Source organism: Corvus kubaryi, unplaced genomic scaffold, assembly GCF_017639235.1.
Source record: "Corvus kubaryi isolate FWS band 111438036 unplaced genomic scaffold, C.kubaryi_AGA036_p1.0 37300, whole genome shotgun sequence".
In the NCBI taxonomy this organism is placed as follows: Eukaryota; Metazoa; Chordata; class Aves; order Passeriformes; family Corvidae; genus Corvus; species Corvus kubaryi.
This window is the reverse complement of record NW_024581093.1, coordinates 6,057,022-6,070,438: the sequence shown is the minus strand read 5'-3', so window position 1 is coordinate 6,070,438 and position 13,417 is coordinate 6,057,022. Positions and strand designations below refer to the sequence as shown.

General features: G+C 52.1%; 1 protein-coding gene across 8 annotated transcripts in view; it reads left to right on the top strand.

Moving 5' to 3' along the window:
* The window catches only part of PLEKHG4 (pleckstrin homology and RhoGEF domain containing G4), an 86,648-nt gene extending 73,231 nt beyond the window's left edge, over window positions 1-13,417 (top strand). For 3 of the 8 annotated variants that reach the window (XM_042027302.1, XM_042027308.1, XM_042027306.1), the window contains 9 exons: window positions 1,988-2,931; window positions 4,769-5,018; window positions 5,587-5,676; window positions 6,011-6,235; window positions 7,143-7,313; window positions 7,808-8,024; window positions 8,614-8,730; window positions 8,817-9,083; window positions 9,506-13,417. In XM_042027302.1, the coding sequence (XP_041883236.1) occupies window positions 1,988-2,931; window positions 4,769-5,018; window positions 5,587-5,676; window positions 6,011-6,235; window positions 7,143-7,313; window positions 7,808-8,024; window positions 8,614-8,730; window positions 8,817-9,083; window positions 9,506-9,834 (2,610 nt within the window). In that variant the 3' untranslated portion in view covers window positions 9,835-13,417. The remainder of the gene's footprint in view (window positions 1-1,987; window positions 2,932-4,768; window positions 5,019-5,586; window positions 5,677-6,010; window positions 6,236-7,142; window positions 7,314-7,807; window positions 8,025-8,613; window positions 8,731-8,816; window positions 9,084-9,505) is intronic. The other 5 variants (XM_042027305.1, XR_006015895.1, XM_042027307.1 and 2 more) reach the window with 5 other exon arrangements.

The following is a 13,417-nucleotide window of genomic DNA, read 5'->3' as shown; positions in this document are numbered from 1 at the left end:
AGAGAATAGAAGAACCTCTGCATCGCAGATAAATGAGGATTCTCACCAGAATCTGACATGGCCTCTGCCTCTGCACACCCCTCCTGGCCCCCAGCAGTGGGCAAGTCTAGAGCATAAAGCCTGGATCAAGAGAGAGGCAGGTCAGGGGCCTGTTGCTGCTCTAGGCAGGGTGATGGGAGGAAAGGGGGGCTATTGCTCTTTTGGTTGTCCCGTGCTGCAGTTATGTGGGGCTGAGAAGTGTTTTCCCTGAGCAGACGCTGGTGTTTCTGAAGCAGCTCCTTGCTCCGCGTGAGTAATGGGGCTGGCTGCACGCACACCACGCAGCTGCAGCTCAAAAGAGAATGTGGACGGCTGTGGGAGCTCTTGTGGAATCTGTCCCTAGAGTGACTCTGCTCAGGCTGCAGGCTGTGCTAGCATTCAGCTCTCCTACAAACAGCACCGCTTGGCTGTCATAGCCTTCCCCATCCAGGGACTGAACATCACGAGAATGAAGTACCTTCTGCCCTGCCTGTCTCTGTCACCAGCAGAGAGTGAGCCTGGCACCTGATCTCTTTGGCCACCGTATCCCTGATGGGGATGTAATGTCCGCTTGCATAAAGCTTGGGTGGATTTTCTTGGTGTCTAAAGCTGCATAAAAGTAAGTGATTTAAGCTCTCTGAGTGAAGGTTGCTACAGTGAGGCTGCTCAGGAAATGGAAAAGCCGGTCACTTTGTTCCTGGCGCTAAATATGCGTGTTGTTTCTCTACAGGTACACAGGGCCTGACAGGTTAAGTTCTAGAGATGGTCTGGCTTGCTTCAGGGCAGCCAGTGGTGTTTCTGCACTTCGACTGATGCTGGGCAGTAGGCAGAAGATGACAGGCAGCCCTGTCCTGAGTGTTTTCCCCACCTTTGCATCTGATTTCAACAAATAACCCTGTGTGTTCACTGATGAGCAGTAAAGTTCCCTGGCCAGGACTATGGCCGCTGGTCATATTTATGCTGTCATTAAATCTTACCATCTCTGCTTTATAGAGAAAATAGTGGCTTATGAGCCTAAGTCAGATGCTTGCCTTTCTTCTGCTTTTGATCGATGACAGACAGGTCTTGGTGCTGAGCTCCATTTCTTCCATGATGATAAGGCACTCACTCTTCCCTTGTATTTGTCACTGCACCACATTTTGTCCCACTTCTCTTGGTTGACTGATGTGGCAGAACTGTTTTAGCAAGGCCAGCACATGCACCACTGCTAGAGTGAAGCCCCATGAAGCTGCTTCCAGCATTCCTGGAGTATTAGAAATAAACTGCTGAGCTCAGTATTTGACTAACCAGCACGAGCATGTAGTGCAGTGGCAAGCAGAGCCAGGCAGGCAGGCAGAGCACAGCACAAGCTGCCAGCAGGCACAGAAGTTGCACAGGCTGCACGGTCTCAGATTCCTTCTTGCTGCAAGGGTGGGTCAGAGCATTTGGGGTGATCCATACAGCCCAGCTGTGGTGAAGCTCCAGGCTTCTGTGTGCTGTCAGCTCCAGGAAAACAGTGTAGAGAGCAGCAGTCCCGTTGCCTGCAGCTTACTGGTGCCCCCTTGACCTTGTCCTGCATGACAGTGCTGAAAGTGGCTGGGCAAAGGAGGAGGGAGAGTTCCAGGTTTTAGACTGAGCAGGGCCACACTGAGGTGTGAATTCCTACAGTCTTAGCAGCAGCTTTCCCTGGGCCCCACTACCCAGAGAGGACAAATGTGCCCAGCAGTGTGGGTGCCAGCTCGAAGGGACCTGGCAGGGAGGTGGGGCTGTGACAGAGCAGCCAACACAGCTGAAGCCCTTTGCATAAGGGGCTGTTTGTTTTGCTGAATTGTTAAGCCCCATTGACAATAGCAGCCCCCCCCGACTCTCCACACTCAAGGAACTGTGGTGGCCAGACACTGATGCTTTCTCTTGTCTTCAGGCACCAAATGAGGGTTATTCTTCACTGAGTCCCTCTGACTGGCTGTTGCTTTTTATTCTTGCTCTGCAGGCATACGAGTGGGCCTTGGAAGGGATGCGACACCTTGCCTGTATCAGCATGGAGGACTGCAGCTCTGCTGAGCACTGTGCAGATGTGATCAAGTGCCTGGAGAATTACAAGGGGCAGCACCCAGACATCAGTACTGCCCGATTCCAAGAGATGAAGGAGCTGGCCTGTGAGCTGAAGAGTGACAAGGGGCTCAAGCAGTGGAAATTTGCATGGTCTAAATGCCAGGAGACCAAGCTGGTTTTTGAAAAGAAACTCGAAGCGGCCTTGAAAACAAGGAAGTCTCTGCTGTCAGACCGCAGCCCAGCTGTCGGGGAGCAGCCCCAGGCTGGCAGCGAGACTGGCACTCTGTCCCACCGGAGGCACTCTGAGGGAGCTGCCTCCAGGTCCCACTGGGACAGGACTCACAGCGTATCCCATGGCTACAACAGAACCAACAGCTCTCTGGAGTGGGCTAAGGAGAAAGCTCCCTCACTCTCCCTGAGCTGCCCTGGCGATGTCGATGCTGGGGAAGAATTTGCCTGCCAGGCTGCTCTCAGCCCTGGTCCTCACTCAAGCAGAATTTCTTTCGCCATCAGGGCCTGTAAGTCTCCAACACTGCCTGAAGAAAAGCCAAACCTGGACAGCATATTAGAAATCCCAGAGGTGAAGCAGCCTTCTGCATCCACTCCAGTCCCTGGGAAGCTGCCTTCCAGGAAGGTGCTCAGGAAGGCCCAGAGCTTTGACCTGCCTTGTGGTGAGAGCCTGTGGTCAAGCTGCCAGAGGAGCGAGCCGGCCAGATATGGCAACACCGGTGTGTTCATTAAGGGGCTGGAGGTGAGCAGCACTGAGCTGGTGGACAGGACGTTCGCGCTGCGGCAGCCAGCTGTGAGCAGCTGGGCTGCAGACTGCCTGCTGGAGGGACAGAGGGGCTGCCTCTCCGGGTCAGAAGCCAAGAGCTGGGGCAGGTAAGTGGCAGTGACATTTGGTGCTCCGTTTCTCAGGGTGGTGAAAAGGCAGCCAGCAGAGATTAGTGGAGCTCTGTAGTGCTGGTTACTTTGGCACTGGTTACAGGGCAGATAGATGGAGATGTAGCTCCAGCTTCCCTGCATATGTGTGTGTGGTGCTAAATGAGCCCACAGGGATGTCCCCACATAATCTGGCACCTTCCTTGGTGGGGAGACAGAGAAATGGGATTTGTGGCTCTTCCCCTCACAATGTGATTCCTCTAAGAGGGGAAAGTTCGGTTCCCAGACAGGAGAGGGAGTCTCTGAACATCGCTAGCATTGGAGGATGAGGGATTGCAGAAACAGTATTCAGGGATCTAAAAAAGCCAGGGGTACAGGTGCAGTGGGAGAGCAGAAGCACAGGGCATCGTCCCCCACACTTCTGGGAGTGCTGTACCCAGACTGGTAGGGAGGCACTTCCAGCACCTTGTGACAGAAGCTTCACAGGTAAGAGGGTGTTTGTATTTGTGCTTTGGGGCTGAAATCTCTGGGCGTCCAACAGCTGACATTGGTGCTGTTTTCCTTCTCTGTCCTTGAGAATCTCGACTTTGTTGTCATACTACAATGTGTGCCTAGGCTTTGGAGAGCCCAGGGGTACGAGCTGTTCTTGACAAGGGGTCTCCAGGCAGGTCTTTCAATTGCTCTCACTGGAAAAGATTAAAGTAAAAGTAAAAAATTAATGGCAGAGATGAGAAAAGAGTGCTGGATGCTGGGGGACCACCGTTACTACTCGCATGAAATGGCTGGGGACAGTGAAATCTTCTGGAAGGGGGCTCTGATACCCTAGGGATACCCAGAAAAGCTCATGGCAGGGAATGTGCACCAGCACATAGTGGGCTGACCACTTTGCTTCTCAGGGGAGCAACGCAGCAGGCCTGCCGTGTCCATGGGTGCTGAGGCAGTCCCTCTGCTGTGTTCTCTGAACAGCCAGAGGAGTTGACTTGAGGGAAAGCTGAAAGGCAGGGAAGGCAAGGACACATTGAAATAGTTATGTTTGGTGCTACACTGCCTCACAGTGGAAACCTGGAGTAACTATGAGGCATCCTTTAGGATATGTGAGAGCAACCTGTGCTAGGAACTGCTGTTCACTGATGAAGTGTTAGGATGCTTCAGTTTCTCTCTCACTTTTACTAGGACAAGCCCAACAGCACCTAGGTCTAGAGCTATTGTTCTCCCAGGGTTAACATTGCTTCCCACAGTCTCCAGTCATCAGGCTGACTCCTCACTGAAGTTACTGTGACTTCTGCTGTCACTGTTATTTCAGGAGAGCAGCCATCTACGGAGCAGCCCATTGTGTCCAGAGCAGGGGCTGGGTACTCTTCCTGAATCCTCAGAACCACAGAATATCCTGAGTTGGAAGGGAGACCCAAAAGGATAATTGATCCAACTTCTGACTCTGCATTGGACTCTACCCCAAGAATCACACCCTGCGCTCAGGAGCCTTGTCCAAATGTTTCTTGAGCTCTGACAGGCCTGGTGCCATGACTGCTTCTCTGGGGAGCCTGTTCAAGTGCCTAATCACCCTCTCTCTGGGTGAAGAACCTATTCCTAATAGCCTCAGCCTAAACCTCCCCTGACGCAGCTTCATGCTGTTCCCTTGAGTCCTGTCAGTGCTCAGGGTCAGAGCTATCATGGACAGTTGTGTATCTAAGCTTCAACCATGCTAAGGGATAATCTCATTTCCATGCTGGTTTTGGAGAGCACTTCTGTAGGGATAGTCCAGTGCTTTGCAGGCACTCTGGGTGCTGTAGCCCAGCTGCAGCCGAGGTCCTTCAAGGCTGAGTGTTTCCTGTTGCAGCAAACTGCGGCACATCATCGATGAGATGGTAACCACGGAGCGGGAATACGTGCGGTCGCTTTGCTACATCATCGACAGCTACTTCCCTGAGATGGAGCGCCTTGACCTCCCCCAGGACCTGCGTGGGAAGCGCAGCGTCATTTTTGGAAACCTGGAGAAACTCTATGACTTCCACAGCCAATACTTCCTGCGAGAGCTTGAGAGCTGCTGCAACCACCCACTGAGGGTCAGCCACTGCTTCCTGCGACACGTAAGGCATCAGCACCTTGCCCCTGGGGTCGGGCTCTTCCAGACATGAGCTTGGTTTCTGTACCTTTCCTGTTGTGCTTTGCTACTGAGAGACCCTGCCAGGGAAACAAAATGTCTGCTTCTTAAAGCCCATCTGCTTCTCCAGGGACATCCCTTACCTGTTTTCTGTCTGTGGTGTGAGTGGGAATGACTTCAGTGAGTGGAGAGGTACAGACCAGCTGTGGGTGAAAAGGGCTGCTGGGCAGAAGCACAGGGACATAGGTCTTAAGGTCAGCTGCCCCATGCATGTTTGCTGCTACCTGGTGTGAATGGTACCAGGTGACTATAGGGGTATGGAAGGGGCTAGGGGTAGCAGGACAATGAATCAGGAAGTCCTAGCTACTCTAGGAGTAGGAAGACAAGAACATTCCGTGGCTCTTAGTGAGCTTGAAGCAAAGTTATTCCTGATATCAGAGGAGGCTCTGGTGCAGCCTGGGAGAGGCAGAAGTACTAGAGTAACCTACTGGGGTCATGGCTGTCACCGTGTCCTGGGTACATGGGTCTTACACGAGGATGGATCTCTTCTGCAGAAAGACCAGTTTGGAATGTATGCGCTGTATAGCAAGAACAAGCCGAAGTCAGACTCGCTGCTGGCAAGCCATGGGAATACCTTCTTCAAGGTAAGTTCCACTGCCTCTATCAGGACTGCTCAGTGTATTTGGTCACTGATCTGTTTAAGCAAAGTCAACTTCCCTGCCTAAGGCAGGCTCAGTGCTGCCTCTGCTTTCCTGGCATGACTCTCTGCACAGCTGTATGGAAGGGACAGGGCAGAGGTGCAGCAAGGGCTTGGGAAAGGAACCCAGCACACAGAAGCTTTGGTCCTGTGGCCTTGCATTTCCCCAAGAATACTCATTTTCCCTGAGTACCCCAGTCATGAGAGGTGTCAGTGCTTGCCTGGGGGCCCAGGGTGCTCCTTGGTGAAGCTGCTGCCTTCACTCTTGTTGCATTTCTCAGTTCAAGCAGGTGCAGCTGGGGGATAAGATGGACCTGGCCTCCTACCTGCTGAAACCCATCCAGCGGATGAGCAAATACGCCCTACTCCTGAAGGACCTGATCAAGGAGTGCAGCGAGGCACAAGAGCAGGAGCTGGGCTATCTCCGCGCAGCTGAGGAGATGGTGAAGTTTCAGCTCCGGCATGGAAATGACCTGCTGGCCATGGATGCCATCCGTGACTGTGATGTACGTTCCAGTGTCTTCCCCTGCCCTGGGGAACAGAGCCACACTTATTCCCCCCTTCTCTAGACCTGGGGTATTTGGATTGTACGGTGAGCCTCCCCTCAGGTTTCCCCAGTGATCGGAATGCTGTCTGCCAGTACAGTAAAGCAGGACTGCTGAGGCATGGGGCAAGGGAATGGTGGGGCCTGGAGGTCTCCTTGATTTCCTAGGATGGAGAGCCTGGGTGCTGCTACCTTAGCTGGGTGAGCTGTTTCTCATAAACATGCTCCCAGATGCTTACCAGTGATGGGAGGTAGCCTGGCAGCCCTTGCAGATGGCATCCTGTAGGCTGCTTTGGAGCTTTCATCTTTTGAGCTGGTGAAAAGAGGATCAGGCAGATTGTAAGAATTCAAACTGATGCCAATGCCAGGGCTAGGGCAAAATCATCTAGGTGGGACTTGGAGAGGCATGCAAAGTGGAGCACTGGAAGGAGAAACCTCAGGGCTCAGGGTGGAGTAGGATCAGTCTGGGTCAGGAAGAACTGAGGATCTGGCCTTCTGACCCAGATGGGCTCCTGGCAGTGGATGGAACTCATTTCCTCCCCGAGAGAAAGCTCTGGCTGGTGCCTGCAGTTGCCACCCCAGAGGTTTGTCACACATCTGCACAGGGTGACAGAAGAGGGTCATCTATGGGTTATGCCTAGGAGAAGGGTCCAGCTCTCCCCTGAGTTTGGAGCCAGCTGTTTCAGCCTGATGTGGTCTCTAGCAATGCCATGCAGCCTGACTTCTTCAGGAGCCCTCTTAAGATGTCAGGTAGCTGCCACTTCTTCACCACCTGGGCTACAGCCATATGGGACCCCGTTCTCCAGGTCCAGGTCTAGGATGGAGTCTACTGCTGATGGAGTCTTTACAAGGATGTCCTCTGTGCCCAGGTAAACCTGAAGGAGCAGGGGCAGCTGGTGCGGCAGGACGAGTTCACCATCTGGCTGGGCCGCAGGAAGTGCCAGCGACACGTCTTCCTCTTTGAGGACCTCATCCTCTTTAGCAAGCCCAAGAGGATCGAGGGTGGCTTTGATGTGTACATCTACAAGCGCTCCTTCAAGGTAAGGGCAGCCCTGCAGCGCCCTCTTGTGTGGGAGGTGTCCATGGCTGGTTTCCCCATGGCTGGTTTCCCCGCGGTGCGTGCCTCTGAAATGGGAAGCAGGAGCACCTTCAGCAGAAGAGCTGCTCCCACCACTTCTAAGCCTCCTCCAAACCATGCAGTGAAGCCAGAAGGGAATACTTCACACATTAATGCCTAGGCCCTTTCTGTGCTGTGAGATGTGGGGCCAGCATTTTCTGAGGGCTGGGGAGTGTGGGGGAAACGTGATGTGTACGTGCCAGGGAAGTGGTGCTAATTCTGTCTGAAGCAGTGGGAATTGCCTGAGCTTTTTGTGCTCAGCTGTGCCCAGGACATACCTGCTCCTGTCCAGACCCTCAGACTCCTCCTTGTTAGGTCTGCCAGGCTGGGGATAGCTGTAGCACAAGGTTCAAACAGTTTACTCCTTCTGCTCCTGATGCAGTCTGGTTGATGCTTTGCTTTTCCTGTTCCTCACAGACTGCAGACATTGGTCTGACGGAGAACTCTGGAGACAGTGGCCTGCGCTTTGAGATCTGGTTCCGAAGGCGGAAATCCAGCGACACCTACATCCTCCAGGCCAGCTCAGCTGAGACTAAGCAGGCCTGGACCCGTGACATTGCCAAGATCTTGTGGCAGCAGGCAGCCCGCAATAAAGGTCTGATTCCTTCCTGGAATTCCTTCTGTGCCGCAAAAGGTGTGGGAGCCCTGTTCAGCTCATGCTGTCCTGAGTAGGTTCGGATGCTGTTACCAGGCAGCTCTGTGCAGCAAGCAACTGTGTGCCAGCATGCAGCCTCAGGAGCATGTGCTGGGCTTGGCTGGGCATGTCCCTTCCCTGCCCCTCATCCCCAGGCAACTCTGTATGACTTTAGACACCCACCTGTTCTCCATGAGAGAAACAGGAGATCCACACTCAGGGTTCCCTCTCCTGCAAGCACAGGCTGTGCTCCTGAAAGACTTGCTGGTCTCCCTGTGATCTAGGCCACTACTGAAGCTCACTACTGAATCATGCTGGCCAAATCCCTCCTGTGCCCCGCAGGCTTCCCGCTTGGCAGGACTGTAGTAGGTGGCATGGCACTGAGCTACTTGGCCAGAACAGGGCATGATTGCTTGTTCTTGGAGACTCCACAGCACTGGGGAGGGGAGCAAGGGGAGAATAGATCTAATCTCAGCAGTTCAGAAACAGCCTGGCCCAGGAGTGCTCTAATCTGTGGCTGAATAATGCCTGTGGGGAGGGTTGGGTCAGGTCAACCTCACAATGTGGCTGTGGGTCTCTTCTTCTCCAGAAATCCGTATGCAGGAGATGGTCTCCATGGGTGTGGGTAACAAGCCCTTCCTGGATATCAAACCCAGTGAGGCAGCTATCAGTGACCGTGCTATCGATTACATCATGAAAGGCAGAGGTAGGTGCCAGCTGTGCCTTCCCCCTTGCTCTGTGAGAGTGAGGCAGGACTGGTTCTCAGGGAGTTTTTTGTATGCTTTCTGGCAGGTGCCAGGACCAGAGCATCAATTGCAGTGTCTCTGTTTGACCATTCCAACCCCTTCAAGAGGACACAGATGCAGCTCTCCACCGGCAGCACCCCCACTGCCTACACTCCTTCCTCCTCCTCCTCCCTGCTGGGGCCCCTCAACCTCCACATGTACCTTGACCAGACTCTACTGCCAGGAGTCCTGGCCCCCAGACGCCCCTTTGACATTGGCACTTGTATTGAGGAAGATGAGCTGGAGCACGAGACCAGCAGCCAGCCCTCACTGAGTACGTATGGCCCCACTGTTCTGCAGCAGCTGGGATATGTGGGCTCATTCCCACACCTTGTTCTGTGCTGTTTGGTCAGACCAGACTCCCTGGGGTCATAGCAGTCCCTGTCTCCTACCCACACCAGGGCATGAGGGCCCTGCCCTTCCATGCCAGCTTTGTATCAGCTTCCATGGGGGAAATTAGCTCAAATGCAGGGGTTAAAAAGTACCTGCTGAGCTGCAGCCATACCCATGGCAGGCTTGGTGTTGGTGTTGATTTGTTGTCTGTGGCCTTAAAGAGGCCCAGACAGGATTGTGGCTGACCTATGGGCTTGTGTGGCCAGTGCCTTTGCAGACAGGTACATTATCAAGTGTACGTGGCACAGCTTAAATGCAGCCCAAAGTCATGGTTAGCAGAGTGACCTTCCTTTCTTTCCCCAGCAACAGAGAGCTCAGAGTCATCACACTGCATGTCAGCCACTGGCTCCAGCGGCTCCGACAGTGGCTGTGTCTCCAACGTCCCACAAGAAAGCTTCTGTGAAGACATGAGCTCGCCCCCCTACATGCCCGTGGGCCCACAACACAGCTCTGCCATGGAGGGCAGACCCAGGTTCACAAACAGCCAGTACATTTCTGCAGTAAGTGCAAGCAGCCAAAACACTCTCTTCACTTTGCCTGTTCCTGCAACTGCCTCTCCAGTTCAAGCCACTACCTCTCACAGGGGGACCGAAGATGCTGCTTTTGGGTTTGGGGTCACTGTGGGGAAGTGACATTTTCCTCTTGCAGAGCCTTGCCCCCTCTGGGGTGGGCAAGAGCCCCTCTGGTGCAGGAGCCACCCCCGTGGTGGCCAAGATCCCTGAGGAGGTGAGCTGGAAAGGACTTGTAGTGCTGGAGGCTGCACAGGGAGGGGTTGCTGCACAAACAGGAGCTATAATGCTGCCGTGGCCTGGGTACATACATAACCTCCTGGAATGGCTGGAGCTCTGCTGCAGATGCTGCCAAGCTCCTTTCCTGGGAGGTTTTGGCCTTTTTTGGGGAGCAATGAGATGGAGGAGTGGGAGCCTGTTGCTCTGAGATGTCAGTGTGTTCCTGAGAGTTCTCAGCTGCTTCCCTTCCCACTAGATCGTGTCCTATTGCTGTTGTCCTCTAACCCTGTACTAATGCTGGCTTCTCTCTTCTGCAGAAAGCAGGCCAGGTCACCATAACTCCCTCAAGAATAGTGTGAGCCCCTCGGCCCTGCCTCAGGAAGTGGAGTTGTTGTAAGTAGCCCCTGCAGGAGTTTCTCCAGCAGCTCTGAGTGCTGGTCAGGTTTGGCAGTAGCTCTGAGTCAGGGGAACCTCACCCTCAGCTTCTCTTTGAGTTTTCCCCGTGCGTTCTTGACTGGTGTCTGAGGCTCTGATTCATCTGGTTACAGAGGAGCAGCTCCCATGGAGCCACACTCTGAACAGCTGGTCTGATGCTTTCTGCCTTGCAGAAGCAAAACAAGCAAAATCACGTTCAGATAGTAGAGGCTTGACCACCTCCTGAGTGTTCATATGAGCTGTTTTCCTCCTTTGAATGCTGCCCACCTGTCTAACTACTAATCTGTTTCTTGTGGCTGTTTGCCAAAATCCTGCTCTTAGTTCCTCTGAACTGCCTTGGGGAATCATGGTATTCTCCCCAGGGTGAATTTATCCCACAGTTTCCTTTGAACCTCCAAAGGAAATGGTGCTTCACCAAAGGCAGAGGAACCTGCTAGGTTATGGTCAAGATGTACTGAGGGAGCTGGCAGATGTTGCTCCTGTACTTAGTGATTTTGGGAGGATGCCTTGTCTGCGAGGAAATCGCTGTTGATCCAAGGAGGGTGAGCCCTGACAGGACTTGCAGCCAAGCAGGGCTTGTGCTCATGGGTGGCAGCCCTTGGTATGCCATGTCAGGGCCCACTCAAACCAGCCTACTCCTGCCTCAGCCTTTTCCTCTCTGTCGTTAGGGCTGAACCTCCTTTTTGGCAGGGAGCAGAGAGAGTGTGAGAGAGGCAGGATTGGGGCTTGAAGGGTCAAGGCACAGGGTGGTGAGTGGCTCATAGGTTTGGCACTGTGGGGTGTGACACCACACAGGCCCATGGCTCGTGACCTGCAGGTGCAGGAATTCAGAACCAGCTGTACAGAACCAGCCAAGGTTCAGATTTAAGATCCAGAGCCCCTTCTGGAGGGTCACAGACAAGACTTTTGAAGTGGCCACAGGAGCAGCAGAGACAGCAGCACATAGCCTTTGGGCAAGTCCTGAGGCACAGAGGCAGATCTCCACATGGGGGAAGCTGTGCTTCTCCTGCAAGGCTCTTCCACTAAAACATTCTATCCCTACCAAAACTGACCTCTGACAAACAGTGGATTTCAAGTGTTTGGCAAAGTCACTGCTGGCCAGGACAGAGGGACCTGTGGGATCCTGCCACATCGTGGGAGTGCAGCTGGTCTAACCCATTGCACGGTGCTGTGTTCCAGGTTTGATTGCCATTTCAAACTCACTGAAGACCCCAGGCCTCTGACCAGCAGAAGGAGACGGTCTTCATCCATGAAGATATTTTTTGCCCATAATCAGACTCTTTCAAACAGCCTAAAACCTGACCTCTGCCTGGGGGGAAGTCCCAGGAAGGCTTCTGTCAACTAAATGTAATAGCTTTGGTGTTGGATGGGACCTTGGGCATTTAAAACTTGTTAGCCCTATATTTATAAGTAATAAGTAACATAGCAGTTTGGAGAAAAAAAGTGTATTATTTTTAAAGCTATGAATTGTACAGATTTTTATTACAAGTGACTCTGTTACTATTTGTTGTGTAAGCTGCACATTTTATAAAGTTTTTGGAAGGGCATGAAGAGAAATTGAGGTATTTAAAAAAAGTAGTATAACTTTCTGTTTCAGGGTTATATTGACCTGAAGCTCAAGATTTAACGTCCTTCCTTATGTTCTAAATATGTCTACTGTAGCAGTAATTTATTTCCTTGGCTTAACACTTTCATTCTAATAAAAGCAATTTCATTGTTATAGTGAATTGTTTCTTCAGATGGTTCTTCCAGTGCCTTGGTTCTGAGCTAATCTCTCTCATAACCATCTGTCAGCTCTGCCACTCTCTCTGTGCCACCTCTGCTCTAACCGACTGCCAGCTCCACCTGCAAATCCTCAGTGCCTTCACCAGAGAAGGGGGAGATGCCCAGGCAGAGACTCCCCTGATGCCAGTGGGGAAGCTGACACAGAGAAGGAGCTTTGGAGCAGCCAGCAGAGATGTCAGGAGGAGTGAGGAAGAGGAACTGTCTGGTGGAGCTCAGGAGGCATTGAGGTTCCTGGCTCTAATTTCAGCCACTTACCCCCTGTAGCTGCTGTCCTAGTGCAAGTCTCTCTCCGCTGGCTCATGTTCCAGTGGCTTAGTTCAGGCTCCAGTGTGCTTTGTCCTGACTGTGCCCCTGGTTTTGGAGTGACAGGGACTGGCTCCTTGCTTCAACTCTGACTCAGCCCCTCTCTTGGTACTTCAGTCCCACTGTTGTGGTTTGTTTGAAGAGCTTTGGATGGTGCTGGCATTTGAGACCAACAGGTTTTGAGTGTAATGGGTTGATTATAATGCTGAACCTTAAGTGCATGTTGTTTGAAGTAACACAGCGTAACTGGAGGACAAACGAGCCCTGTGGTCCAAGGTGGCTTTTTCATGAGTAACATCCCAGGCCACTGCGTGGCTGTGACACCCTCCCCCTGTTCTTGCAGGAAATGAAAATTAGCATTTTTGGAAACAATAGTTACTTGGCTGCCAATCTCCTGCTTGCTCCTGGTTTATACAGAGCTGTAAATCAGGCTCCTGCAGGTGTGAGAGAAGTGCCACATTTGGCCTGAGGAGGAAGATGGAGTAGTAATTTATTTAACTGCAATTTTCTCCCCTTGGCAGTCTGGGGCATTATACCCCACAGCCACCGTGGAGACAGTGTTCCTTCAAGTTTGGAAATTCCTGTACTGTATATAAAACACTTGTTTATTTTTAATAAGCTGGATGTTTTTAAACCTTGTTCTTTTTTCAGACAGCAAAGAGAATACAGCTTGACACCTTTGTACAAATTTGTGTGGGAAAGTTATACAGGGAATATTTTACAAGTTAATATTTTGAGATAATTGCTGGGTTAATGCAAGGTTTTTGAGCTGTCAAGACAGCAATAGCTCATGTCACAGGAGGGAGAGAACTTACTAATGCAACAAGAGGAACATGAAACTTCTGGAATTTCTCAGTTTCAAAGGTTTCTAAATTGCTGGAAAAATCTTCAGTATTGTTTACCTGACACTATTTTTTCAGGGTTTGATTGATTTGTCTAATAAAGGTTATTTTCTTTATATGAA